The 26,853-nt window shown below is 42.1% G+C and overlaps 1 protein-coding gene across 1 annotated transcript; it reads left to right on the top strand.

Moving 5' to 3' along the window:
* The first annotated feature begins 13,545 nt into the window (after positions 1-13,545).
* Positions 13,546-20,052, top strand: PROK1 (prokineticin 1). Its single transcript, XM_082228540.1, has 3 exons — positions 13,546-13,867; positions 17,931-18,056; positions 18,615-20,052. Exons 1-3 carry the CDS (start codon positions 13,796-13,798, stop codon positions 18,732-18,734), a joined length of 318 nt encoding a protein of 105 aa, XP_082084666.1. The 5' UTR covers positions 13,546-13,795; the 3' UTR covers positions 18,735-20,052.
* Positions 20,053-26,853: the final 6,801 nt, after the last annotated feature.

The following is a 26,853-nucleotide window of genomic DNA, read 5'->3' as shown; positions in this document are numbered from 1 at the left end:
CCTTCGAATTCTTATCCTAAAACCTCCAAGGTAGCATTTAGTGACATGGCCTGAGTTTATTTATCTCTCTGTGATATCAGAGGAGCTAGGGCAGTGCATACGCAGATGACAGATTCATTAACTAGAAGTTGGTGGGGAGGTGCAGACATGGGGAAACAAATCAGGTTATGCAGTGAAAACATCCCTGTTGTGTACAGCAGGGGGGAAATGAGACTTGAAATGCAGGGGTGGGCGGGTTTGGACACAACCTCAGTGGTTTCAAACTGCTAATGTGTACATAGCTGTAGTGCAGATGAGTAATTTATTATTTGGGGTTAACACAAAATCCAAGTTGGACACAGATTTATCTCTCAAACAAGCATGAAGTTTGCTAAAAGAAAAACACACCTGGATAAAACTGAACAAAATGCTTTCAGATAACAAGATAAAGTGTAAAGCCCAAATAAGCCCCAAATACATATTTTTCCTTTGTGTTTCTGACATGGGCAGGATAAGAATCTCACCTGCTTATCCTCCTAAATCCATCAATCCATGCCATACAGACTTTTATAGAAGGCTCTCTTTTCAGGCATCAGTCTAACACCTGCCTGGTCATATCCTCCAGAGCAGGAGAAAACAAGTTTTCTCCATCTTCCATGTGACAACCCTTTAGATATTTGAAGATGGCCATAACATCTGCTGTGTCTCCTCTTTACTAGACAAAGCATACCAAATTCCTTCAACTGCTGGCTACTCCTTCCAGTTTGGTGACATCTGCAAATCTGATGAGTGTCCCTTCAATACCTTGATCCAAGTCATTATAAAGATGTTGAACAACAATGAGGGACCTGCGGCATCCCTCTTGTCCCTTTTCTCCAGGATGACAAGGAACCATTAGCAAACACTCTTTGGGTTTGGTCAGTCAACCAGCTACAAATCCACCTATAACAGTAGCTTCAACCAGCCCACATTTTACCAGCTTCTCCACAAGAATATCTCTGGAGACTTTCTCAAAAGCTTTACTGAAATCAAGATACATGACGTATATGCATTTCCCTGATCCACCAAACTTGTAACTCTATCAAAAGCAGAAATGATTGATTTATATACTGCTTAATAATCATTTAAAAATCTCAATGTGGTTTACATAAAATGGTATACAATATTAATTAAAAATAGCAATAAAAGCAGACTTTTAAAACAGTAGAAAACATAAAGTTATCAAAATATAAATAAAATCAAGAGGTTTTTTTAAGGTAGACTTGCCCAAACAAAAAAGTTCTTAGCAAGTGCCAAAACATTGCAAAGAAGGCATCTGCCTAATATTAATAGGCAGGGAATGCCACAATATAAGTGCCTCTTCACTGAAAATTTGATTTCTGCTGCTTCTCTGCTCTCCCTCAGGGCAAGAAGCCCCTGTTGTAGCAGTTGGAGGAGGGAGGAACCATTACTGGGCACTAGATGGCGGCAGTTTCCAAACTGTTTCAAATTCTCTTTGGGTAGCAACAACAGCTATGAGAACATCATGGGACATATTGGTTGAGACTGCATCTGCCATTAGGTAACATCGCTACATACACTTCTTTTTTTTACAGTTTCTTAAATACTGTTTCTAAAGTTCCTTAACAGTTGCAACAGGTAGCAGACAAGAACAAAAAAAACCGCTTAAAGGTTTTATGTTCAAGCAAGTGGTATATAATGGTTATTAATTAAAAGAAATTAAAAGAAATAATATTAAAAGAAATAATATTCTCCTCTGCCCCATCCCAGGAATACCCTAGAACAGCACTACACTGAATACATTGTCTTTGCTCCTGAGCTTTTTGAACACGAGTCTTGCATCATGTCTCCTGCATTGGCTGCCACATGCTTAACTTTATTCATGTTCCTCCAGTCCATCTCAGATCTACCTAACAGCGTGTACCAACAATCTTCAACCTGCTTAGTATGGCCAAAGCAATGTCCTTGCTTTGCAAGAAGGATGAATACAGCTGCTAATGTGATTGTCAAGTGGGCCATGATTGTTGCGTGACTATAACTGCATCAATATGGCCTAATTTCCCCAGGGGCATTAAAAGAAGCTCTGCTGCTTAATCCTGCCCTTTCCTCCATTCTGACTCTGACCTTCCAAATCTGGTGGGGCCATCAGTAGATTTTAACTGATGGGTTTCTGGTGCTTCCTTTACAACGCAGCTCTTCAAATTTCCAGAGAGACCCACCCAGGGTGATGCCTAACAATTCATCATCGAATATCTCTGACAGAGTAGATGTTCATCTCACACTGCAAGGAGTCAAAGGCACCTTATTTAATTGCAGCTGAGCTTCAGATGATATAAAGGAGTTCTAGGAAGAACTGCATGAATGCAGAGAACTGACTAAACAATAGCACCTTCTGTTTTAGTGTGTGAAAAGCCAGACATGATCCATATGCACAGTCACAAAAAGATTACTCCCCCCACAAGGTTGCTCTCATTTGGTGCTGTAGCTATAGCTGGAAGCAGTTTTCTGTTATAACACTTTAGGCAGTGTAGTATTTAAATACAGTGGTGCCTCGCAAGACGAAATTAATTCATTCCGCAAGTCTCTTCATCTTGCGAGTTTTTCGTCTTGCGATGCACGGTTTCCCATAGGAATGCATTGAAAATCAATTAATCAATTAATCAATTAATCAATTAATGCGTTCCTAGGGAAACCGCCTTCAGACCAGGCTTCTGAAGGCTGGGGGGGGACAAGGGCTTTTCTTCCCACCCCCAGCATTTTAAAATCGCCCGGGACAGCGGAGGACTTCTCCGCTGTCCGGGGCGATTTAAAAGCCCCTGGGAAGGCAGGCAGGGGGGACAAAGACTTTCGCCCCCCGCCCGCCTTCAGAAGGTGTTCCCGCCCCCCCCCACCCGGCTTTGGAGGCAGGTGTTCCCTCCCCCCCGCCCAGCTTCGGGGGCAGGTGTTCCCGCCTCCCCGCCCGGCTTCGGAGCAGCGCTCCGGAGCCCGGCGGCGGGGGCAGGTATTCCCGCCCCCCCGCCCGGCTTCGGAGGAGGTCCGAGGACAGTGGGGAAGACGCGCTGCGCTTCCCCGCTGTCCCTGATATTTCCCTATGGGCTGTCGTCTTGCGAAGCAAGCCCATAGGGAAATTCGTTTTGCGAAGCGCCTCCAAAACAGAAAACCCTTTCGTCTAGCGGGTTTTCCATCTTGCGAGGCGTTCGTCTTGCGAGGTACCACTGTAGTGCCTAGTGTGGTGGGAAAGAGCTGTTGAACTGTTCTCCCTTCCTTACTCTGACAAGGTGAGACAGGGTGGTGGCATCCTTCACTGTCTGCCTGTGTTTATTTGGGAAAAATTTGTGCTCCTGTTCTCATATTGACAAGACTTCCATTTTCTGAAGCCTTCTTACCTCTAACAGCTTCCTTGACTGTTCATTAACCATTGTGGCACCCTCTTGGCCTTGGTAGTCCATTTCCTGATGTGAGGCATACATTCTAGGCTTGCAGTTGAAGAAAATGGCTCTGTTGCTATTGCATCTAGTCAGGAGCTAAGCTAATATAGCTTTTATGAAAACACATTTGCTTACATGAGCTGTTTAAATTGGCCTTTTGGTCCTGTCTTCTTTTCATGGCGGGAAATACATTTTCATTGGCTTATCCAATGTAGATGACTTACTGTTGCTGTTAGATAGAGCCTGAGCAGTTAAGGCTGCTTCCTGTAATTCACTTCATTAAGTCAGAAGCAAAGTGCTTTGAAATACATTGATGCTGCACTAAAATAAGTCTTTTTTTTACAATTGTGTCTATCACTGTGAGGAAGATATTGCTGTAGCAGAACTTGCCAAGGAATGGTGCATCTGTTTGATATAGGGAATTGGATGCTGGTCAGGAAAGTTCAGGTTGCAATCCTATTTATGCTTACCAATGAGTAAGTCCCAGTTTACTTCTGAGTAAACATGCACTATACCTTCTTAGCCCCAAATTTTCTGGGTGGCCTTGGGCATGTTTTGTGAGCTTGTTAAAATGTCTGTCTGTCAAAGTGGATGGATGGATAGAATTTTAGATTTGCAAGGCTCCATGGTGATCATCTATTAGATCGTCCTGCTCAATGCAGGATCTAAAATGCAGGATACAACAACAGCATCCCTTGAAGAATGCTATGTGACTTCTGCTTAAATAGCACCAGCATAGATGCCACTACCATCTCCCAAAGCAGTTTGGTCCAGTGTCAAACACATCCTATTTAGGAAGGTTTTCCTCTCATTTAGCCAAGATCTGCTTCTCTGCATCTTCCACCCATTGGTTCTCATGCTGCCCTCTGGGGCAACCAAGAACAAATTCCCTTCATCTTCTACCTGACAGCCCTTCAGATATTTGAAGACAGTTATCACATCCTCACTGGGGAGGGCATTCCGTAGTTGGGGTGCCACTACAGAAAAGGCCCTTTCTTCACTGCACCTCCCTCTCCCTCATTTCAACAGAACCTGTGCAGGAGAACTTCCTAGAGGATTGTGCCCAGTCTTTCCACCCCTCACAGCTGAGAATACAGTTAGGTTTTATCTATTCTCATTTCCTTTTGCTGTAGATTCAAGCTCCGCAAAGCATATGATTTTTTAAGCTTCTCTCAGACACAAGCAGTGTTGTTGTTTTTCAGAAGGCACACTGAAAAAAAATCACTGCAAGCCAGTAAGGTTCTTCTCCTCAGAAAGTAAATGTGCAGAGTCAAAGATAGATACAAATAGACTGCCAGTTACAGTAAATTCCCATCTTGTGTGTCAATAGATCCAGCCTTGTCAGATGAGAAAATTAAAATGTTATTGATCAGGGAAACTAAGCAAAGCTTTTGAGAAACTCTCTGTTTGAAAAATGCTCCTTGTTCTGCCTTGCCAGGGCAGGTGGCTGGTTGAAGAGGCACTGGGCAAAGTGTCCTTTGGGCACACTTTTGGTCCCCCACTCCAGAGTCAGGTGTGGTGTGGATGATGCCACTGCTGCAGGCAAGTTTTCTCAGTAGAGCAAATGCCTCTTCTGAGGCAAGTGATCTCATTCCACCACACACACAACACCCAGGCAGATCAGTGCCTTCATGTCATACTTGTGGATGTTCCAGAAGCAATTGGTTGGCTACTATTAGAAACAAGACTACATGGTGCTTTCTCTGAGCACGCAGGGCTCTTTTTTGTTCTCTTCCTCTTAAGGACTCTTAAGGGTGGGGAATCTTTTTTTGCCCTGAAAGCCACATTTATTTCTGGGCAGCATTCTGAGGGCCGCATACTAGTGGTGGGCAGGGCCAGAGGCAAGAAGTGGGCAGAGCAATGAATGGCAGTTTTACCTTTGTACAAGAAGCTAGGTTATATGCGCACTCTCACACCCCTCCTTTATCCTCCATCCAGACAAGCAAGAGGTGTAATCACAGTTCAAGTTCACACTCTAGCTGGGCAAAAGCACAGGTGGGTGGGTGGGTGGGTGGGTGGGGAGGGAGTAGGACCAGTGAGGGATGTGGCCTGAGGAAATTTCTGAGGGCCAGGTGGACTGCCAGATGGACTATGCCCAGGCCTGATGTTCCTCACCTTTTAATAATAATAATAATAATAATAATAATAATAATAATAATAATAATAATAATTTATACCCCACCCTTCTGGCTGGGTTTCCCCAGCCACTCTGGGCGGCTTCCAGCAAAATATTAAAATACAATAGTCTATTAAACATTAAAAGCTTCCCTAAATAGGGTTGCCTTCAGATGTCTTCTAAAAGTCTGGTAGTTGTTTTTCTCTTTGACATCTGGTGGGAGGGAATTCCACAGGGTAGGTGCCAGTACTAAGAAGGCCCTCTGCCTGGTTCCCTGTAGCTTGGCTTCTCGCAGCGAGGGAACCGCCAGAAAGCCCTCGGTGCTGGACCTCAGTGTCCGAGCAGAACAATGGGGGTGGAGACGCTCCTTCAGGTATACTGGGCCGAGACCATTTAGGGTGCTTTTCCAGTGTTTTTCTTCGGGGGGGGGAGTGCCGGTACTCCGTACCCTTGAGTACTCTCGGGGGGGGGGCTATGTCTGTTTCTTTAATAGAATAGTGGCATCCTCCCTGTGGAACACTCTCCCTTCAGATGTCAAGGAGATAAGAATTACATAACTTTTAGAAGACATCTGAAGGCAGCCCTGTATTGGGAAGTTTTTAATGTTTGATGCTTTATTATGTTTTGATATATGCTGTAATATATCAGGGTGGCTGGGGAAACCCAGCCAGATGGGCGGGGTATAATAATAATAATAATAATAATAATAATAATAATAATAATAATAATAAATGGACATCAGAGACTGGATAAATGGTGTGTGTGTGTGTGTGTGTGTGTGTGCGCGCGCACGCACACACACACACACACACACACACACATATTCATGCATGTATGTGAATTATCTCATTTGTGAATGACTAGAACACAACCTCCAAGGGTGGAGTCACATGCCTTTACAATCCATTGATCCCAGTTCATAAATTAAATGAAGGAAGTGTGGTTGCCAATGGGATGAGAAACCCTAACCACAGGACACAACACAGGCAACAGGTCAGCTTTGCCTCACAGGATGTACCTTTGTATTGCCACATTTGATTTCTGCTCACTTGCTGAGATAAGCTCTTATTTGCTTGGTTTCTTCGGTGGTTCACAGTAATTAACTCACAGCCATGCACCCTGGGATGGTATTGAAGCACCAGGGCAATCTAAAAAGTCCCATCTTCTAAATAATTACTGGTTCCCAGCAGAGAAAGTTGCTGATGCACTTTTAGAGAACTGGGTAATTAAACATGGCATGTGATCATCTAAATTAGGAACAGGAAATGTGCTTCCAGCTATATAGTTCAACTATCTAGCATATATTCCATTGGTGTCAAATCTGTTGCTAAATTTCCAGTAGATTTCTAACTGCAATAAACATGAAAAGGCTTGACTATAAGCTCCATTCTGACATTTCCCCTTCTTCAAGCTAAACAGTTTTGATAGTTTTGTTTTCAGATTCCATCCATAGCCCTGGTCTTTCCATTTCAATTGTTAACAAACAAAGGAGTTCATTCTTTCCTTTCTTTTGAATTTCCTTTCTGTTTTGGTTCGTTCTTTTACTTTGCTTCATGTTGCATTACTATGATACCATTTTACAACACAAGCCCATGCAGAACTACTTGGAATTAAGCCCCATTGAGTTCAATGGGGCATACTTCAAGGTAAGTAAAAGCAGAGTGTAAGACGTTCCTGCTAAACATCAGGGAAATCTTTCTGACAGTAAGAGCTGTTCAACAGTGGAACAGTCTCCCTTAGGAAGTTGTGCTTTTAAAGCAGAGGTTGGGTGGCCACCTGTCATGGATGCTTTAGCTGGGATTGCTGCATTGCAGGGGGTTGGACTAGATGACCCTTGGGGTCCCATCTAATTCTACAATTCTATGTTTCTATGATTTTATGACTTGATTGTTAAAAAAAAATCTTCATAGAGATTTACAAATAAGATAAACAAATAAGGCTAAATAAAATTACAAATGTCTAGTTTGACCCCCACCTAATCTAAGGTTAAATTGTTATAATTTAAATTTTGGCACATTTCTTTTCTTCCTCTAGCTTAATTTATTTTGTCTTTTGTAAATACACCATATTACACAATATATTAGATTACAACCCCATCTAGGCAAGACCTATTTTTCTTAGGCTTATATCTTTTAGGTGTTCAATACATTATGAATATTGGTATTAAACACATCAGTTTCAACTGAGTTATCTTTAAAGAATTATGCTGAGTGCATCAGACTCCTTCATGCATTGCTTTGTACCCATATATCTGGTTAGTCTAGTACGCATATTAAACAAGGATTTCCCTGACATATTACCATTTCCTAATTATGTTGGAGTAAGACTTGGAACTTGCCTTATCAATCACAAACTGAGGAGTCTTGCATAGTTGAACATTTTCTTAGTGTATATTAATATGCAACTCCCAACCCAATCAAAGAAATTGGATTGAATGGAGCAATTTTTACCCCCACAATTTACAGACGATTTGCCCTTTAAGGATCTGAGTTCAATACAAGGAGGCAGAGCCTGGAAGAAGTACCGGTAGTCTGGGGCAGGGGTTCAGAAAAAGGCTTTGTCAGAGCAGGCTTCAGGACCATGGATAGCTGTATTGAAGCTATCCATTGTCCTGCGACTCCGCTTGCCTTGTGGCATCTGGCACCCAACCAGAATACACCACTTTTCTTATGTTCTTATTGACTCACTAGGGTTCAAACTATCACCTTATGTTCTGTGATTCTTTCCTTCACATTTTAAAGCTAAAGTAGCCTGTGGCGGGCCAAGTCTCCTCTTTCGGAGGTCAGAGCTGGGATGGAGGAGAAAGTTGATGGAGGGAAAGACAGGAGAAAAATAGAAGAGGAGGAAGGAAAAAAGGAGAAAGACAATCATATGTGCTGAAAACAAATTAAGCACATCTCTTGGTGTAGGTGGGTGTAAGTGGTGGGCATTGGCTATGAAAAAGATAGAGCCTAATGCAATAGAAGGACAGGATTGTTGTCAATGATTATGGTGAAGGTGGGAATGAGAAGAATGAGAACAACTGTAGCAGCAGCAGCCGCTGCAGATCCAGGATCACTGGAGGATTTCAGTGCTGGCAAAAAGCAAGTAAGGTTAGTTGAAAATAAATGTCATCGTAAGGCAAATGCCAGGAAGATTAATAGGAGGAGTCTAGGGGCTCCTGGCTTATAATTCTAATTCTAATTTCTGACTCATCAAGATGCTGCAATATAAATACATCAGTGGTTTATTTATTACCCATTCTGACTTGAGCAGATAGGTGGGTACTGACAAATGACTTATAATAAAACGGAAACATTTCTCTCCACAGTTAACTAATTTGTGCTTGCAATGCTCTTGCACATAATCAAGCCATACTTTGCATGTTATTCTGCAATCAGACCTTGGAACACTGTAGACAAGTTGCTCTTTTTTCACATTTATCCTGGTCTTGGCATGTGTGCCATGTTCATTTGCCACAAGAAGATGCTGTTGTTTTGCTTGCTGCTGATCAATGCTTTGGGGTCCCTTGAGACATCCTCTTTACTGTGCAGTCATGATGATTTATGCACGTGATGGTGTCAGGGATGTTATACAGCATTCTGCTTTCAATACCGCCTGCAAAGGTTTTGGGGTGAACATACTGCTTCATTGCCAATCACTGCATGTCCCATAAGGTCCTGCTAAAATTCTGCAGCTTTTTTTTTAACTAAAAATGTGCCAGGATTTTTTTGTCCCACATTGGTTGCACCACAGTGCAGGGGTGCCCCTCCAGATGACATGATATGCTGCAGAAAACAGCGGCAAAACAAATCTCCATTCTGGAGGGGCCCTTACAGCATTGAGTTGTGACTTCTGCTTATGGCTCTCCAGTATTAAATGAGAGGCAACTTCTACTGTTAGCTTAGTGACTATCCACAAATACCATGAAAGGCACTTTAAGAAAGTTGCTCAGGTGAGCATGAACTCCCCTTCTTATCTCAGACAGCAGTGACCCCCACCTCAGGCATATAAAGTGCTTCTCACAATTAGGGCCAAATTAGATGTAACATCAAATGCATTTAATACAAAGATGCATCATTGTATTTCATGATTACTATATATATAGTAAACCTGCATATATATATATATATAGTATATATATATAGTAAAACCTGCATATATATATATATATATATATATATATATATGCAGGTTTTGGTGTCTTCGGGTGTCTTCCCGTGTAAGAGTCGGGGTGTCTGTGCGACGTTTCGACGAGGTCTCACTCGTCATCTTCAGGCTGGTGCTTTCGGCTTCTTGTTACTGGAACAGAGCAGAATCTGGTGTTTGAGTTCCTATAAATACTGTTGAGGGGTGTGGTGTATAGCCTCCAACGTTCTGGGCAGAGAGGAAGTTCCTAGATTAGTGTGCCTTTTCTTCTTTTGTTCCTTAATTACTTGAGGGATATCTTGAGTGATTTCATGAGTGATATTCTGAATACCACTGGGTGGGTCATTAAGTGTAGATTAGTTGCTAAAGCTTTTGTGTCTTGACCTCTTGAGTTTGTGAAGAGTTTTTCTGAGAAGATGGCTGTGCTGCATTTAGTTGTGCTCTGGCTTGGCTTCGTGTATAGGGGCGAGCTGTGGTTTTGTGCCTTGTGCCAGCCAGATCTGTGTAGGGATTGCAGGGGGGTGCAGCATCCGGAGGTGCCACTATAGTTTGGCTACTGGATGGAGTCTGTAATATGTCTGTGGAGAGGGTCTGGGTTTGGGTCTGGTGTGGTTGATTGGTGACGGCGTTCTGTGTGCCTCTGGTTCTGGTGTCGGTTTTTGTGGGGAGGGCTAATTTCCAGATGTCTGGCAGGCGGGACGTGTCGTCACGCTTGTTCATGTTGTGAGGGTGTTTCTCTATCTCGATGGCTTCCATGATTATTCTCTTGTGGTGATGTTCCATGTTAAAGAGCAATTTGGAATCTGCAAAATTAATTTCGTGTCCTGTTTCTTTCATGTGTTGGAAAAGAGAGGAAGTTTTTTCTTCTTTTTTGACGGCATTCTTGTGTTCTGCGATACGTGCATTTATTCGTCTGTTTGTTTGTCCAATGTACGTGGCTGGGCAGACTTTGCAGGGTATTTCATAGACCCCTTGGTTTTCCAGCTGGATTTTGTCTTTTGGGTTTCTGAGGATATTGGCTATTTTTTGGTTGGTGCAGAAGGCTGTTTTGATATTGTGTTTATGGAGGATTTTGCTGATTTTGTCTGTAGTGCCCTTGATATAAGGAAGGAGGGCCATGCCATTGTTTTCTTCTGTGTCTTGGTTTTTGGGGGGTGTTTCATGAGTGATATTCAGAATATCACTCATGAAATCACTCAAGATATCCCTCAAGTAATTAAGGAACAAAAGAAGAAAAGGCACACTAATCTAGGAACTTCCTCTCTGCCCAGAACGTTGGAGGCTATACACCACACCCCTCAACAGTATTTATAGGAACTCAAACACCAGATTCTGCTCTGTTCCAGTAACAAGAAGCCGAAAGCACCAGCCTGAAGATGACGAGTGAGACCTCGTCGAAACGTCGCCCAGACACCCCGACTCTTACACGGGAAGACACCCGAAGACACCAAAACCTGCATATATATATATATATATATATATATATATATACACACACACACTGCAACTGGGGAAGGCTTCCTGAAAACTATCAGAATCACAGCAGATAGAAAGGCAAAATACAACTTTAAAATGGCTGTTTGCATTGGTGCCAAAAGGGTATTTCCTCCCAATATGGGCTTTCCTCCCAATGGAAATAGCAGTTTCAGACGAGCAATTGTAGTTTGGACTGCAGCTGCAATTCTGATAATTAGCAACAACCACCCCCCAAAACATTGTGTGCATTTTTACAAAGAGCTGTTCATGGTGAATGCAGACACATTTAATGACCCAGAGTTTAACTGGGTGCAGGGGATTGCCCTTTCTCTGCTAATTTCTGCCTTTGCCATCAGCTACTTGGGGTGGGTGAGAGGTGTTCACCATTTTCTCGTCCATTCTTCTTTCCTAGCTGCACTTCTATATGAGGGAAGCAGCCTGCCTAGGTAAGTTAAGAAGGAAGGGACCCTCTCTGCTACTTGTTGGTAGTGGGGCACTACGTTTGCATTGTTTGTTACAACAATGACAGTAAAGCACAGAAATTGCATGTGCTCTTGGACTACGCAGTTCATGTTCTCCCTTGAGATTTGCTGGCCACACCAGATACTGTAACCAGGCCATCCAAATTAGTAGCACTCTGAAAAATCCTGAATTCATGAATATTTTGCAAGGAAGAAGTCCTGTAGGGAGACCATTGTTTCCCTCACTTCTCTGAGAATAGTATTTCAGGAGGATGTCTTGGAAACATTTGTTTCCCCAGCAAAAGGAGGGGTGATGGGTGCAGTGGTGATACTGCTCGATCAAAGCACCCTTTTAGAATGGAGATTGAAAGAGGTGGGTTAGTGGAACCTATTCTGCTCTCTAAGTCCCAGAACTCTAACAGAACTCCATGGGATCAAAACACGGGCCAGAGGGCCATGTGTCCCTACTATAGAAACAACATCTCTCTCTTTGAAGGGCTCTGTCCAACTGCATGAGAAAGAGGCATCCGATGGGAGAGCTTCAGGGGCCTTGAAGTTGCCCATCAGACGTCAGCACCTGGACAGCAAACACACATCAAAAGCCCCCTGGTCCCAGTCTTTCCCACTATGGTGAGATGCAGTGCATTTCCAGTTAGATTCTGTTTCTGAATTTGAATCTCTATGTATAAATTAACATGTGCTCAGAACTCATGTGCCCCATTTTGTCCTCATTGGCTGTTCATAACTAATGTTGAAGTTCAACTGCCAATGCAGCAGAAATGGGGGAAGGGTGCCATCATCTTGCCCTTCACATTAGGCAGCAAAATGTCTTAGCCTAGCCCTGCTTTGTTGTACCTCTGTATGCAGAAGGCCTCAGATATAGCTCTGGACATCTCCAGTTAAAAGAATTGGGTAGACAGTGATGTAAAATCCCTCCATTTGAGATCCAAGGAAGCCATTTCTGGAGTAGACATCTATGGGCTAGAACCTGGTATAAGGTAGATTTCTGTGCTTCTAACCATGTGCTGGTCTCAGTAGAGGAGGCATAGGCAAACTCGGCCCTCCAGATATTTTGGGACTACAACTCCCATCATCCCTAGCTAACAGGACCAGTGGTCAGGGATGATGGGAATTGTGGTCTCAAAACATCTGGAGGGCCAAGTTTGCCTATGCGTGCAGTAGAAAATTTGTCTTTTACTGGTTGGTTCTCGAAGCTACAAACATGAATCTGATCAAACTGCAGGAGACAGTGGAAGACAGGAGTGCCTGGTGTGCTCTGGTCCATGGGGTCACGAAGAGTCGGACATGACTAAACGACTAAACAACAACAACAACAACTGGTTGGATAGGACTAGAAGGCTGAGATTCTCTTTCCAGGTACAGAGTTCTCAAGCTTTAGCTATGGTGGTGTAACCCACTGCTGATGCCAACTCAGCTACTCTGCATCAATTAGTGTGATCTAACCACTGTTGCCTCTGAGGAGACCATGTACTTCTAGTTTATATTCTACCCACTCCTTTCCAAAGGCCTAAAGGTGCACATACGGACATAACACTGGTGATCCACTGTAATGTAATGGATAGGGTGTCAGAGTAGGAACTGGGAAACCAGTGTTCAAAGCCCTACTCAGTCAGTTCAGTGGGTGACCTTGGGCCAGTCACTGTCTCTCAGCCTAACTTACCTCACAGGGTTGTTGTGATGGCAAATGTTTGCCACCTTAAACTTCTTGGAGGACCCTTTGAGATATAATGGTAACGATAATAAGTGATAATAAATTGGTAAATGCATAGAAAGGGATAATGAAAGCCACAGGACTTCAATGTCTTGTAAATCCACCAACATTACATTAAAAATAAAGCAATCTTAAAAATGACGTGCGATTAAATTCCACATGCAATAAATCTTTCAAAGCCCCCAGACTGCTGTCATCATCGTCCTCCTCCTGTTTTGCTATGTTATGGATACGAGCCTTGTCTGTGGTATCGGGGATCATCATAGCAAGTCTCACATCAGTAAAAGAGATTGAAAGGGGCTGAGAAGATGTTAAATAGAGAGGCAGGAGAGAGGGGTGTGATCAGCTCTCGTTGAGAACCTAACAAGGCAGGAGGGAGAAGAGGGACTCGCAATACCACAGTGCAGCCGTGACATGAAAGAGAGGCTGTGAAGAGGAGGCAAAAGACAAGGATCTCCTTATTCTTTCAAGCACCATGAAAATAACTATCCAAATCATGTGCATCTTTCTGTTGATAACCTTGTATGAGTGTGCAGTAATCACAGGGGTAAGCTGCTGTTTTCTTTCTACTTCTCTCGTCTGATTCTAATTGTGGCAGAAGGTCTGGCTGGGATGTGTGGGAACTTGTGCCCCATTTGCTAGGAAGATGGGAGCATGATTTTGGCAAGTGTGGGGCAGAAGCAAACTAGAAGCCTGTTCTCCAGAGAAAAGGTCTTCTTGGCAGAAGCCCCAAATCTGCATTTTAAAAACTAGAATCGCTATCATTTAAGGTCACGGCAATACTTACAGTAGCAATTAGAAAGCTGTGTTACCTTCTATTGTCAGCTGATATAAATGGTGATGCTTAATTCAGATTTGGGCTCCACTACTTAGGTCTAACCACTGCATTGGTAAAGTTGATGGGGCAAGCCTGACTGAAAGAAGTGAACTGTGATTTGCATGTTAATATGTTTAGAGCCAGGGTGGAAGAAGTGAAGGGATGGCTTTCATTTTTTAATATGACAGTAAAATTGTTACTTTACCCTTTATTAAGGACATACATTCATTTAATGCAACTTCAGGATTGAAAAGGGGGGAGAAAACAAATCTCACCCTGCAAAATGACAACAAAAGAAATCAAACATCAAAAGAAATGGACAAGAGTTACACAATATATTTTAATTATTTAAGGCTTGCTGTATTTTCAGCTTCACAAAGCTCCAGGTCCTGGAATCATGGAGCTGGGTGCAAATATTGAAGTTTTTTTGGGGGGGTGTTGAAAAATATTTGTGATCACAGAGGAGGGTGGGGAATTAAAATGTGACCCTAACCCATTTATGTAATGGTTCAAGAGTTTAGTGTGCAAGCTAAATGTATGTCAAATTATTTTTAATCTTAATTTTTAAAAACAACAATGCTCAATTTGACTAGCAATACTGAATAGTAAGAATTGCTTTTTTTGTCTGTGATGCAGAGTAGTTCTCTAAATGTTCACTATAAACACAACTTTAATTATTGAAATGCTTTTCTTCCTTGATAGTGGGTGGAATCACACTAAATCAATTCAGAGCAAACCTATCAATATTAATGGAACGAAGTTATGTCCATTACTTTCAGTAGGTCTACTTGAAGTAGAACTAACATTGGATACATAGTTTTTGCCACTCAATATTACTGATTCTGTCAAAATTGTTTATTTCCAATATAGAATTACCTACACAAAATGATGAGAAAACTCCCCCCCACACACACACACACATGCTGCTGTTTCACAACTTAAAGTAGCTTTAAAATGCCTATTATTACCAGAGCTGGTGCAAAATTTATATTTAAAGTATATTTTAACACCTAATTAATACCTCCATGTGTTAATTAAGGCCTTTATAGAAGATTGCAGCAGTTTATTCTGTGTTTAGAAAAATGGCAAAGGTAGCCCCAGAGATGTTTCATAAGTCTCAGTATTGCATGTTACACCACTCATGTGAGAAGAGCACTTGCGTGAGCAGCTATTTCCACACAGCAGCTGATTTCTACATCAGCTCTAAGGTGAAATTCTGTTTGTGGTTGGAGAAGGGCTGTAGGTCAATGGTAGATTGTCTGCTTTGCCCGCAAAGGGTTGCAGGTTCTATCCCCAGCATCTCCAGGTACGGCTTGGGAGAAATCTCTGCCTGCAATCCCAGAGCAGATGCCAACCAGTGTTGGGAATACTAAGCTAGATAGAGCAATGATCTGATGCAATATAAGGCAGCTTCCTATGAAGCTGCTGGGAAATCTCTTTAGATCTGAAGGCTGCTTAAGTGTTTAGAAAGCCACTGTTATATATATAAAGATGGCATAGAGGTGGCAGAAAAGCCAGCTGATAAAACAGCAACAAAGCATTAATAAGGTGGCTTTCTAAGGCTCAAGGCAGCTTCTGCTAAAATTGATGTAAAAGCACAGCATGGAAACTAGGCAGGGTAACCATCCAAGCATTTCAATTCATATATAAGTAAAAATAGTGTATAAAAGCACCATATTATGGGAAATTGCTTTGCAAAAATGTCTAACTATCAGTGGGATTCGCCTAAGGAGTCCCATCAGCTGATGCAAGGACTTCCACTTCTTCAATGGACAAAAATATTACGTGGTTTGGAGTAGCCTGTTCTTTTGAGGAAAAAACAGTATTCTTCTGTGAAAAATAAAGTTGCTTCCAATGATACAGAGCACTTATTTAGATGTGGCATGGAATTTTTGTGATATAAATGCTTTTAAATAACTTCATAAATGCTATTCTATATAGGTCTAAAACAAGCAGAATTCAGATTAATTCAAAGTCAAGTGTCAAGTACCACTGTTGTCAACACTCCACCACAGTCGTCTTCCCCAGCCCCCCGTCTCAAACAAGGATGAAACTGTCAAACTTCATATTCTAATAACTGGGTTGTGGTAGTTTCATTATTGATGGGTTACTTCCTGTTCCTTAAATAATTCTGATGGCTTCAACGTGATGTCTTATGAATAAGCTTGGCAGAACTTGATTTTTATTTGTGTGGCATTTCCTTGAATAAGACTGATACTTATTTTCCTCATCTTTACTTAATTTAAACTATTTGAATTTTAACAGATGCAGGAAATTGCATTATTACGTATTTGTCCAGACTTTTATCTATTTAAATTGTCACAGCTGTGTGAGTGAGTCAGATGGTTTTTGAATGACAGTGGAAGTAGATGTTTTAAAAAGATCAACCCACTTTAGGGCTACCAATAACCATTTAAAAAAAAAATATATGCAAGGTTATAGCTAGAAGGGATCTTATGACATATTATCCAATGGAGTGCTCAATGGCAGGATCCATTATGTCCACCCCACCTTTCAGAGGGTGGAATCCAATGTAGCACTGAGTCTCTCCTCCACTCCTTTTCCACATGCCCCCTAGAGCTTTTCTAGATGTTTCCCCAACCCTCTGGGGAAGTATACGGCAGACACTGGGGGGGGGGGGGGAGGGAGTTCCCATTACACAACAGAAACCGTTGTGCCAATGGGATACCAAATACAGTCCAGTGAAACCAATTAATCAGATTTTCACGCTCCAAAAGAAAAGAAAAACGAGTAGTAGTCAGGTGGGATTGCAGAGTGGAGAGAAAAATATTAGTAAGAGCTGCACCAAAGGCAAATTAGAGATGAGCTTGCAGTATCTTCAAATCTGGGAGAGTTGTGTACCTTATGGGATACCTTCCAAAGCCTTCAAAGTGTGTGGAATTGAACGTACACAACTTCACAAGCTCATTGAAAACATTGGGGGGGGGGGGAGAGAGAGATCCCAGCAGACTTTAGGGATGCCAAAATTATCAATCGCTTTTAAAAAGGTGATAGAACAGATTGCAGAAACTATCGAGACATCTCTTTATTAGCTGCGGCCGGCAAAATTCTTAGCAAACTGTCTCTTAACAATATCTAAGGCTACTCTTCCTGAATCCCAAAATGGTTTTAGACCTTCTAGGGGGACAGTGGATATGATTTTCACCACTCGATTGCTTCAAGAAAAATGCAGAGAGCAAAACCAACCCCTGTATATGGCATTTATTGACCTGACTAAGGCCTTCGACACTGTAAATCATAATGCCCTGTGGACTGTCCTTCTGAAAATCAGCTGCCCAGATAAATTTGTGAGCATCCTTCAGCTCCTCCATGTTAATATGACAGCAACAATCCTAGCCGCTTTCTGGATGTTCCCACAATGCCACAGAGAGATGCTACATGCTGGGGAAAATAGAAACAATGAGCAGCTCACAGGCACCCACCACAGATTGCTGCAATGCTGTTGCCTTCAGGAGAGAAGCTGCTGGAGAAGGCACACTGTGAGGCACTTTATCAGAAAGTCCCTTACACTTGGTGCCAGCCTTGTCTAAATGTTTCTACTGCTTACACAAAAACCTGTGCCCCTATAATCACCACCAACATGGCTACTCTTCCTACTCCGCAATGTCTCCGAGACATAGTGGTTTTCTTTCTATCCTAAAAAGCTCTTCACCAGAGATGGGCACCTTTAAATTTCCTAGATACAATTGCACCTCCAGACAAGTCAGTTTGCTGCCAGGAATAGTAGTTTCCTCCATGTTGCTAATTCATACTACTGTGGTGCATCTTCTAGGCCTGTGAAAGGGACCTCCAGTGTGGAGTTGGGACATGCTGCGCCATCAGCTTGTGGCTCCGGGGGCTCCGGATGTGCACGCCATTAGGACAAGAGGGAGATGAATGCCACCCCATCAGTCATAAGGTATTTGCAAGTGGCCATGGCCCACAAACCAGCATCCTTTGATTTTAATGTTCTTAATGACAGCTGGTGCACTTTTTTTTTTAAACAGAGTTGGTCAGATGGAGGGGAGCACATTTGGACAGGGTGCTGCCATGCCTGAAGGGGTGTGGAATGTCTCTGAGCAGTGGTTGGCTTGTCTGTCTGCTTGTCTTCAGGCATGGAGGCGAGGACAGAGTGGAGACAGAATAGGGACAGAAGGAGAGGGACATGATACGTCTGATGTGGTTGCTTTCTGTCTGATCTTTGTACATGTCTGCTGGCTAGTATTAGAGTCCAACTTGTAGTATTTGTAGATGTCTATTTGTACTCATATTTGCAGTTTAGTCCAGTGAATAGCTTTTGGGATGCAATAGTAAATTGCTTCCACCCCTTGAACCAGATCTGGCTCTGGACCTGGGAGTTATAGCAAAAACACAAAGTAGATTCCACAAGTCTGCCCAGCTCTGTTCTAAAGCATTTACCTTGGGTTTCACTGATAGCATATTATTAACATTCTTCATTTTTTGTTTTCTCTGAAAGGTCCCTTTCTTTGGAAAACGGCAACATCATACCTGTCCATGTTTGCCAAACTTCATATGCTCCAAATTCATTGATGGTCGATACCGATGTTCAATAGACTTCAAGAGCATGGACTTTTAATGGAAAGGAAAGCTGCATAGTCCTTCCTAATCTGCAGTGCATATTAAACACATCCTTATGTCTTTGACATCCTATGAGAACAATTTAGTGTCCATTCACACAAGCATTGTCTATTGACATTAATGGAGTCAGTGATTCATCAACACCCAAGAATTGTGCTCACAAATGAATCAGGGGAGATTTTATAATATAATTGATTAATTGAAATATGTTTGGGGAATTGCTGTTTGCACTCCATCCTAAAAAGCTGTTGATCAGTTTTGCTGGTCTAGAGCAGACTCTCCAACCCTACACATGTTTCAGACTACATCCCCCAAGAGCCTCAGCCACTGGTTTTTAAAGGTTTTCACATGCCACCCTGAGCGTGTGTGTGTGTGAAAAAATCAAATCAGTATTGCAATATGGGAGGTTCAAACCTTTCCCCCTATAGATTTCCCCCAATAAAATCCCCTTTGCAACTGCCAGCTGCCCTGTAGGACAAAACCTGTTGTATGTTCCCCTAGTACTGTGATCGTGGTTATATTTCTTCCTCCTCACCATCCATGACTGCTATTAAATCTTTAAAGTTCAAAGTCCCATCTAGTTTGGCCGTGCCCTGATTTTCATTATTAAAGCCTGAATAAGTATTATAAGTTTTTTTGCCACTGGGTGAGTTCTGCAGTTGACATGCACCCCTCTACTGACACACACACAGAGGGAGAGGGAAAGGGGGAGAGAGAGAGTGCTGTATTCTTTCAGTACCAGTTTCCAGACTTCCATATGCTCTGGACAGACTTTCACTTCTTCCCTTAAACACTCTTCCACCTCCACCCCCAGGAACTCAGCCAGTGGAATTGTTTTTCCTGTTTATGTAGATTCCACCTCACAGATTATTTTAAAAAAATATTAAAATAAGAAGCCAATTCTTAAAATAAATAAATAAAAACCTTGAAACATTCCTTGGGGGGATGGCTGGAGGGAAAGAGAAAGGCAAGTGATATGATTGCCACAAGGACTGACCACACCTGCATTCCACACAGCTAGTTCTCACTGGAATCAAGAGGAAAGCCTTGCTTTTTATCTTGACTCAATCTCAATTTGACAATGTGTACAACTATTGAAAAATGGGCTGAGCATGAATTCCTAGCAGGCTCACTGCTGAAGATGTGTATATCCGAATTGCAGCCTGAAGTACATTGCTTTGACTGTGGATTGAAGCCCAGAATTACGGGGCCTGAATATGCCATATAATATGGAATGTTTCTCTGTAATGTGTGCATTTGTTTTTTTAACCATCAGGTGTGCAGTATTGTACTTTGAATTATTTTCCTGCAGTCGTTCATAATATTATATATGTATGGAACTTCTGTCTCGTTGTGAAATTGTGGTGTTATTTTGGGAACTCTTTGGCTGGAGGCAGAAGTTCAAAGCCTTTTCATGGATGCTTGAAAAAGAGGCCACTTCTCATGACATGGACAATCCTCCTACTTTTGCCACTGATAAATAGGTTTTACTGTTTTGTACAGCTTCAGAAACCTGTTTCACCAATAGGACAAAAAGAAAATTGTGCGAATGCACTATGGGAAGAAGACCCTGCAGGATCAGGCCAATGGCCCATCTAGTCCAACATCCTGTTCTCTCAATGGCCAACCAGATGCTTGCAGGAAGCCTGAAAGCAGGAATTGAGCACTTTTCCCACCTGCAATTCTGAGCAACAGGCATGCGGTGTCTGTCAGTGGCAGTAGAATATGACCATCATGGCTAGTAGCCATGGGTAGCCTTGTCCTCTATGAATTTGTCTACTGCTGTGCTGGTTGGCCCTGCTATCAGCCCTGTCTGCAATATGGGGCTGAGATGGAACTAGTCTCTTACACAGAAGTCTAAGGAGCAGGTAAACGGCCCATGTGCCTATGTTTGTGGCCTATAGATATCCCTGTTGTCTATCCCTCTGGCAAGCCTGGGTTGACGTTCCACCTTGTCCTTGGGCAAGTCTCCATTTTTCACTTGGCTCCCCATCTGTAACATGTGAATAATAGTGGTGTTTTTCACGTTATCATTTTGAATGTGACAACTTTGCACATTTAAAATATCATGCAATGAACCCCCCTCCATGTGCCAGACAATGAGAGGTTTGTGCAAGAGGCGATGGCCTGCTAAATGAATTCATACTTGCCACGTACAACATCCTAAAAAGGTTGCTTTGTAGGAAAGGTGACCTACAGCACCAGAGCTCTTGTTTCATTCTTTGTTTATTCGCTAAGATAAAGTTGGTAACGAATGTGTTTTGACTCATTTAAGTACTTCAGTGTCAAATTCAAATGCCCTGTTGCATCATGACAACTTATGCGCAAATCTAATAAGGGAAATAGGCAATAAATTTGAATTGAACAAGAGAATAGGGAACCCTGTTGGATCAGGCCAAATGTTTGTTTAGTCCAAATGCAACAGTATCTTGTACCAAGTTGAAGACTAAAAGTGCGAGAAGAGGGAGGATAATCCCATTGCATGGACAGAAATCCTTGTACTGATGGGACAAGGGATATGGATATCACCCATAGTCCTTGTTCTGCAGTTCTGTGAGGGCACTGGCAATGAAAAGTAAGTATTCACCAAACATCAGATCGCAATCCCTAAAAGCTGCTGAGATTTAAACAATCTGTCCAGCTGTGGGGCACAGCTGTGTGGGACGAAATACCCTTCTGGTGTTAAGAACGTCAGAGCAGCCCTGCTGAATCAGACCAAAGGTCTATTTTTAGTCCAGCATCCTGTTTTTCACAATGACAAACCAGATGCCTATGTGAATCACAAACAGTAGCACTGTCTTGCGTGTGATCCCGTTACTGATATTCATCAGAGTAATGATGTCAACCATAAGCATGTGATAGAATTTTTTAGGAGGCTGTATCACAGAGATGAGCATCATAACTCTGATAACTGCAGGTAATGTGTAGTCATCAAGACTAGTTGCCATTGATAGCCAGTCACTCTATCCTCCAAGAAGTCCTCTAAACTGGTGGCCCTGAGCACATCTTGTGATAGCAAATTTCATAAACTATGCACTTTTTTATCCAGGAATTAAGATAGATTAGAATCACTGTGTTCATTCACACATTTAAAAAAGAAGACTCAATCATACAATATTTGTCACAAAATGCAGTTACAAAATGGCAAGCAAAACTGGCAGAGTTGTGCAGGGGTCACATGCAATATCTAACATTCGTCACTGGAACTCCTGTAACCACATTCCACACTGCAATGAATGTGCTAACAAGAGAAGGGACCTCATTTTCCTATCAACATTGAAGTCTTGCATGCTCTGAATATGTGATATTATTGCACCAGAAGATCAAATTGAATGGAATATTGGAGAAATGAGAAGCAGTACCACATATTTTGCATTTAAACAGGTCATTCCTACCAGTAGTGTTTCTGGAGTGCAAACAGGTGCTCTTGGAGAACTTCCATCTGACTGGTATACAGAATTAGTTGGAGCCACGTCATGACACACAAAATGTCAGTAAGAAACAACCTGTATGAGGTGAATGTTGTTGGAGGACAGATGAATAGGTGGAAATGCTTTTTTTATGTTACTCTCAAACAACAGGAACATTCAGATATTGGAGGAGCAATGGAGGAATAAAGGTTGGCAGGAGACAGGTCTATATATTTGCATACACTTGAATGAATTAATACAAATATTATTTATTTGCATAGCAGAAGATATTACAAAAAGCAAAATACAGAATACAGAATAAAATACCTTATACATCATCTTATACACCTTAGACATATATTCATCATCATAGAATCATAGAAAAAAGATGTAAACTTGTTTATGTATGCCACAACGGCTGCAAGGATACTTCTGGCTCAGAAATGGAAGCAGCAGGAAATTCCAACACTGGAAGAATGGCAGGTCAAGATGGTGGAGTATGTAGAGATGGCCAAGTTGACGGGGGAAATCTGGAATCCTTATACAGTTAAAATTAACCTTATACAGTTAAAATAATTATCAAAATCAGGCATTCTGTCAGGTAAGAGTTTGCTCTCTTGAAGAATGTAACTTACCATATCTCTACAATTTCCCCCCCTTAAAATTGCTGCTCTAAAGGCAAAACAAGCCACTTTTTCAGACGTGCAGGGTGACCTTTGTCTTTTCATAATTTTTAGTTTTTCTTGCACTGCCAGTTGACTTAAAATTTTGAAGAGTTTTCTTAACCCTTGTTGTGTTTGAGACAATTGAATAGCACACACTTGAAAGACATTTACCCATCAGGTTTGGACTTGGAAGTAGAGCAGAATTCAGAATGTTGTGCAGAAGATCATCACAGGACATTCAGATTAGGTGCAAATCCATGAGAGAGAATTGGTTCAGATATACCCTAACACACACCTAGGGACACGGGTAGCACTGAGGTCTAAACCACTGAGCCTCTTGGGCTTGCTGATCAGAAGGTCAGCAGTTTGAATCCCCATGATGGGGTGAGCTCCCGTTGCTCTATCCCAGCTTCTACCAACCTACCAGCGCAAGTAGATAAATAGGTACTACTGCAGCAGGAAGCTAAACAGTGTTCTGTCACACCAGAAGCGGTTTAGTCATGCTGGCCACATGATCTGGAAAGCTGTCTCCAAACAAACACTGGCTCCCTCAGCCTGAAAAGCGAGATAAGTGCTGCAACCCCATAGTCGCCTTTGACTGGATTTAAGCGTTCAGGGGTCCTTTACCTTTTAGCTAACATGCACCTGCAAAGGTATTGAGAAGCTTATCTCATTCCATTTTGAGCAGCTTATCAAATTTCCATTAGAGTGCTTAGTCCAACAGCAGTGTTAAATACGTACATTCGTTATTAATAAGAAATCAAAGTGATTGTGCTCAAATATAAGTGTTGAGGACCTTAGATAAGAGTGGTAAATTTGCTCTTTGGACATACAATGCCTGTAGATATACCTATCAAGGGCATGAGAACATTGGCTGATATAATGTAGGTGGACTAATAGCTTGGATCTGTATAAGGTAGCTTTCTCTGTTCCTAAATGGCTGGCTGCCTCTACCCCTTCCATTTTGCCCCTGTAAATTTGCTGCTGTCACAGGAGAAGTTGGAAGGTACAAATTTCACTGTGTGGAGGAAATTGCACCTTTTTCCTGTTTTGTTTTCACTGCTGTTATTTTTCCACAACGTCTTCCGATGAACCCAATAACCCATCACCCGTAAGGAAATGACAACTCCCAAAATAAGATTGATTCATTTCTTTTTGTGCAATTTCAGGTCCTTCCTGGCATCCATCCCACCCCCACCCCCCATTTTTTCCTCTTCTTTTGAAATATATGATGATTTGTGCTCATGTGCTGTTGAGGTGGTCACATGTGGTCCTGATTTTAATTATGTCTGCACGTGAAAAAAGTTCTGGAGTGCCACAGTGCTTCATTTGCAAGCAATGCATATTCTAAAATCATTTACACACAAATAGATAAATAGAATAAACCACCACTAATGCACTGTTGTTGTGCCAATAATTTGTTGTGGAATACACCTGCAAGAAATGATGGCACCACATTTTCTTGTGTTTTTTGTCCCAGAGTCAGTTCTACTAAATCCTTTCATTTTTCTATCTTTTCATAGCAAAAGCTATTTTTACTGACCATACAGATCCCCAGAATCTCCAGATAAAACCTTTCTCATGGTTAATCTAGCAGCTAAGTAAAAAGAAATGCAATCAACAGAACTTTCATAAAACCTACCTGAACAAAAACTATAGTTTCCCCTGAAAATATAAAACATTGATCGAGTTCATGTAAACTGGAACAGGCCTGCATTTATTTATCGCTAGTAGATTATAGGGGAATCCTAGTGAAAAACCAGAACAGGAATTTCGAGCCTGGGTGTAGGAGGAAGTTTGGCACCTGGAGGCTTGATGAAGACTGGAATCAAGGTTTGGGGGGAGAAGAATATTTCTAGGCATTCCTTGTCCTTGGCAGTACTTAAAAACATTGGAAAGTAGCCTGTGGCTGCTCACTGAGACAATGTATTTGTCATGTATTTCTGTTACATCCCTGTCGTAAACATATTTATTTGAAGTAAATCATCTTGATTTAAATTGAAGTTATTCCCAAGGATGCAGCTTTTTTCAAGCATCGGGGGCCTGGAGGTCATGGAAGATTGGGAAGCTAACATTTAAAGCCAGAAAGAATGGCTAAAATTAATGGCATGCATGGTTTTGACTGGAAAATAATAAGCTTTGTTGTGGCTCTTTATTAACCTGAAAATTACCGTATTTTTTGCTCTATAAGACTCACTTTTTCCCTCCTAAAAAGTAAGGGGAAATGTGTGTGTGTCTTATGGAGTGAATGCACACTGCGCAGCTATCCCAGAAGCCAGAACAGCAAGAGGGATTGCTGCTTTCACTGTGCAGCAATCCCTCTTGCTGTTCTGGCTTCTGGGATTCAGAATATTTTTTTTCTTGTTTTTCTCCTCCAAAAACTAGGTGTGTCTTATTGTCTGGTGCATCTTATAGAGCGAAAAATACGGTAAATGTATGAGTCCTGACAATGAAGTTCAGATCCCCATAGCTCTTGAGCCTCCAAAGAATAAACAGCATGCCATAACAATATGCAGAATTACTGAGATTTTGATCAGACGGTCCAAATGAATCTCATTGTGTACCACTGATCCACTAACAATTCTGCTTGTATCTTAATCACCTGCCCAGGAGGACTCCAGTCCTCCTGCTGAATCAGCATCTCCTTTGCTGGAATAGCATCCCCACAACTGTCTGGGAAAGTGCAAGAGATCATTCTGATTTTTAGTGGACTCTCCAGAGCATAAACAGAGTTGTAAAGGCTTTCATAGGATGTCACATAGAGGAGGGAGAAAGCCTTCAGTAGAGGCTTTGTGCTGGTTCTACTCTAATATTTTACTAGTGGATCACTCTCCATGGAGCAGAAAATGAAAAAGGAAAACGAAAACAGGTATAGTGTTACAGACATCTTACTTCTATGAAAGGTTCCTTTCAATCTTGCTTCCATCTTTTTGTTGCATCCTTGCCTGCTAGATAAAACTCTTTCCTTCCCCGCTGTGGGGTGTTTTTCTGTTTGTTGACTGCAGAACAGGGCAAGTCAGGTGAGCAAAATGCTCATTAAGAACACAAAAGCGTAGCCATAGCTGGTTTTGCTTCTGACCCCTCTCCCAACACTTTCCTCAGTAGGGTGCACCATAACACGCCTTGCCTTCTGCCACAGGGAAAAGGCAGGCAGCCCAAATGCAAGAAGGGCAACACACATAAAGCATACATTCTGTGCTCCAGTCCTCAACCATGATATGTTTCATATACTTGATGACACTTAAGATAAGGGTCATTACAGGGAGGAGGGTTTTTGCTTTGCTTTTGCTTTATTACATATTTTGTGTTGTCATTTTCTATTTATATGTTGTGAATTGCACTGCGATATTTGAATGAAGGGTGGTATACAAATTTAAATGATAAAAATAAGCGGTTTAATACAGAGTCAAGGGACGCGGGAGGCGCTGTGGGTTAAACCACAGAGCCTAGGACTTGCTGATCAGAAAGTCGGCGGTTCAAATCCCCACGATGGCTTGAGTTCCCATTGCTCGGTCCCTGCTCCTGCCAACCTAGCAGTTTGAAAGCACGTCAAAGTGCAAGTAGATAAATAGGTACCACTCCGGCGGGAAGGTAAATGGCGTTTCCGTGCGCTGCTCTGGTTCACCAGAAGCGGCTTAGTCATGCTGGCCACATGACCCGGAAGCTGTATGCTGGCTCCCTCGGCCAATAAAGTGAGATGAGTGCCACAACCCCAGAGTCGGTCACGACTGGACCTAATGGTCAGGGGTCCCTTTATCTTTAATACAGAGTGAGACCACTGGTCCCTCTAGCTCAGCATAGCATATGCTGACTGTCATCAGTTCTCCAGAATTTCAGACAGGAGATGAAACCAGAATGCATTGCAACACATTCACTGACTTCATTGATATTTATATTTACACTATTATATGCTGGAGGTATAACTTCCTCTTTCATCGTGTTTACAAAGCAAGGTGACTGTTCACTTCTCGTTGCCAAGTATGGGCTGGACTTTCTGTGATGAAATATGATCTTTAGATGACGGTGGGCACTTCTCAAGCAG

Source organism: Podarcis vaucheri (genome assembly GCF_965113315.1).
Source record: "Podarcis vaucheri genome assembly, chromosome: 6".
Classification (NCBI taxonomy): Eukaryota; Metazoa; Chordata; class Lepidosauria; order Squamata; family Lacertidae; genus Podarcis; species Podarcis vaucheri.
The sequence above is the reverse complement of the archived record's forward strand: the minus strand, read 5'-3'. Positions and strand labels throughout refer to the sequence as shown.

Bases quoted from the DNA above. Each gene is read 5' to 3' on its own strand.
- PROK1 (XM_082228540.1), top strand. From the start codon at position 13,796: ATGAAAATAACTATCCAAATCATGTGCATCTTTCTGTTGATAACCTTG. The intron at 13,868-17,930 runs GTAAGCTGCTGT...TGCATCTTCTAG, and splicing joins AGTGTGCAGTAATCACAGGG to GCCTGTGAAAGGGACCTCCA. The intron at 18,057-18,614 runs GTATTTGCAAGT...TTTCTCTGAAAG, and splicing joins GCCACCCCATCAGTCATAAG to GTCCCTTTCTTTGGAAAACG.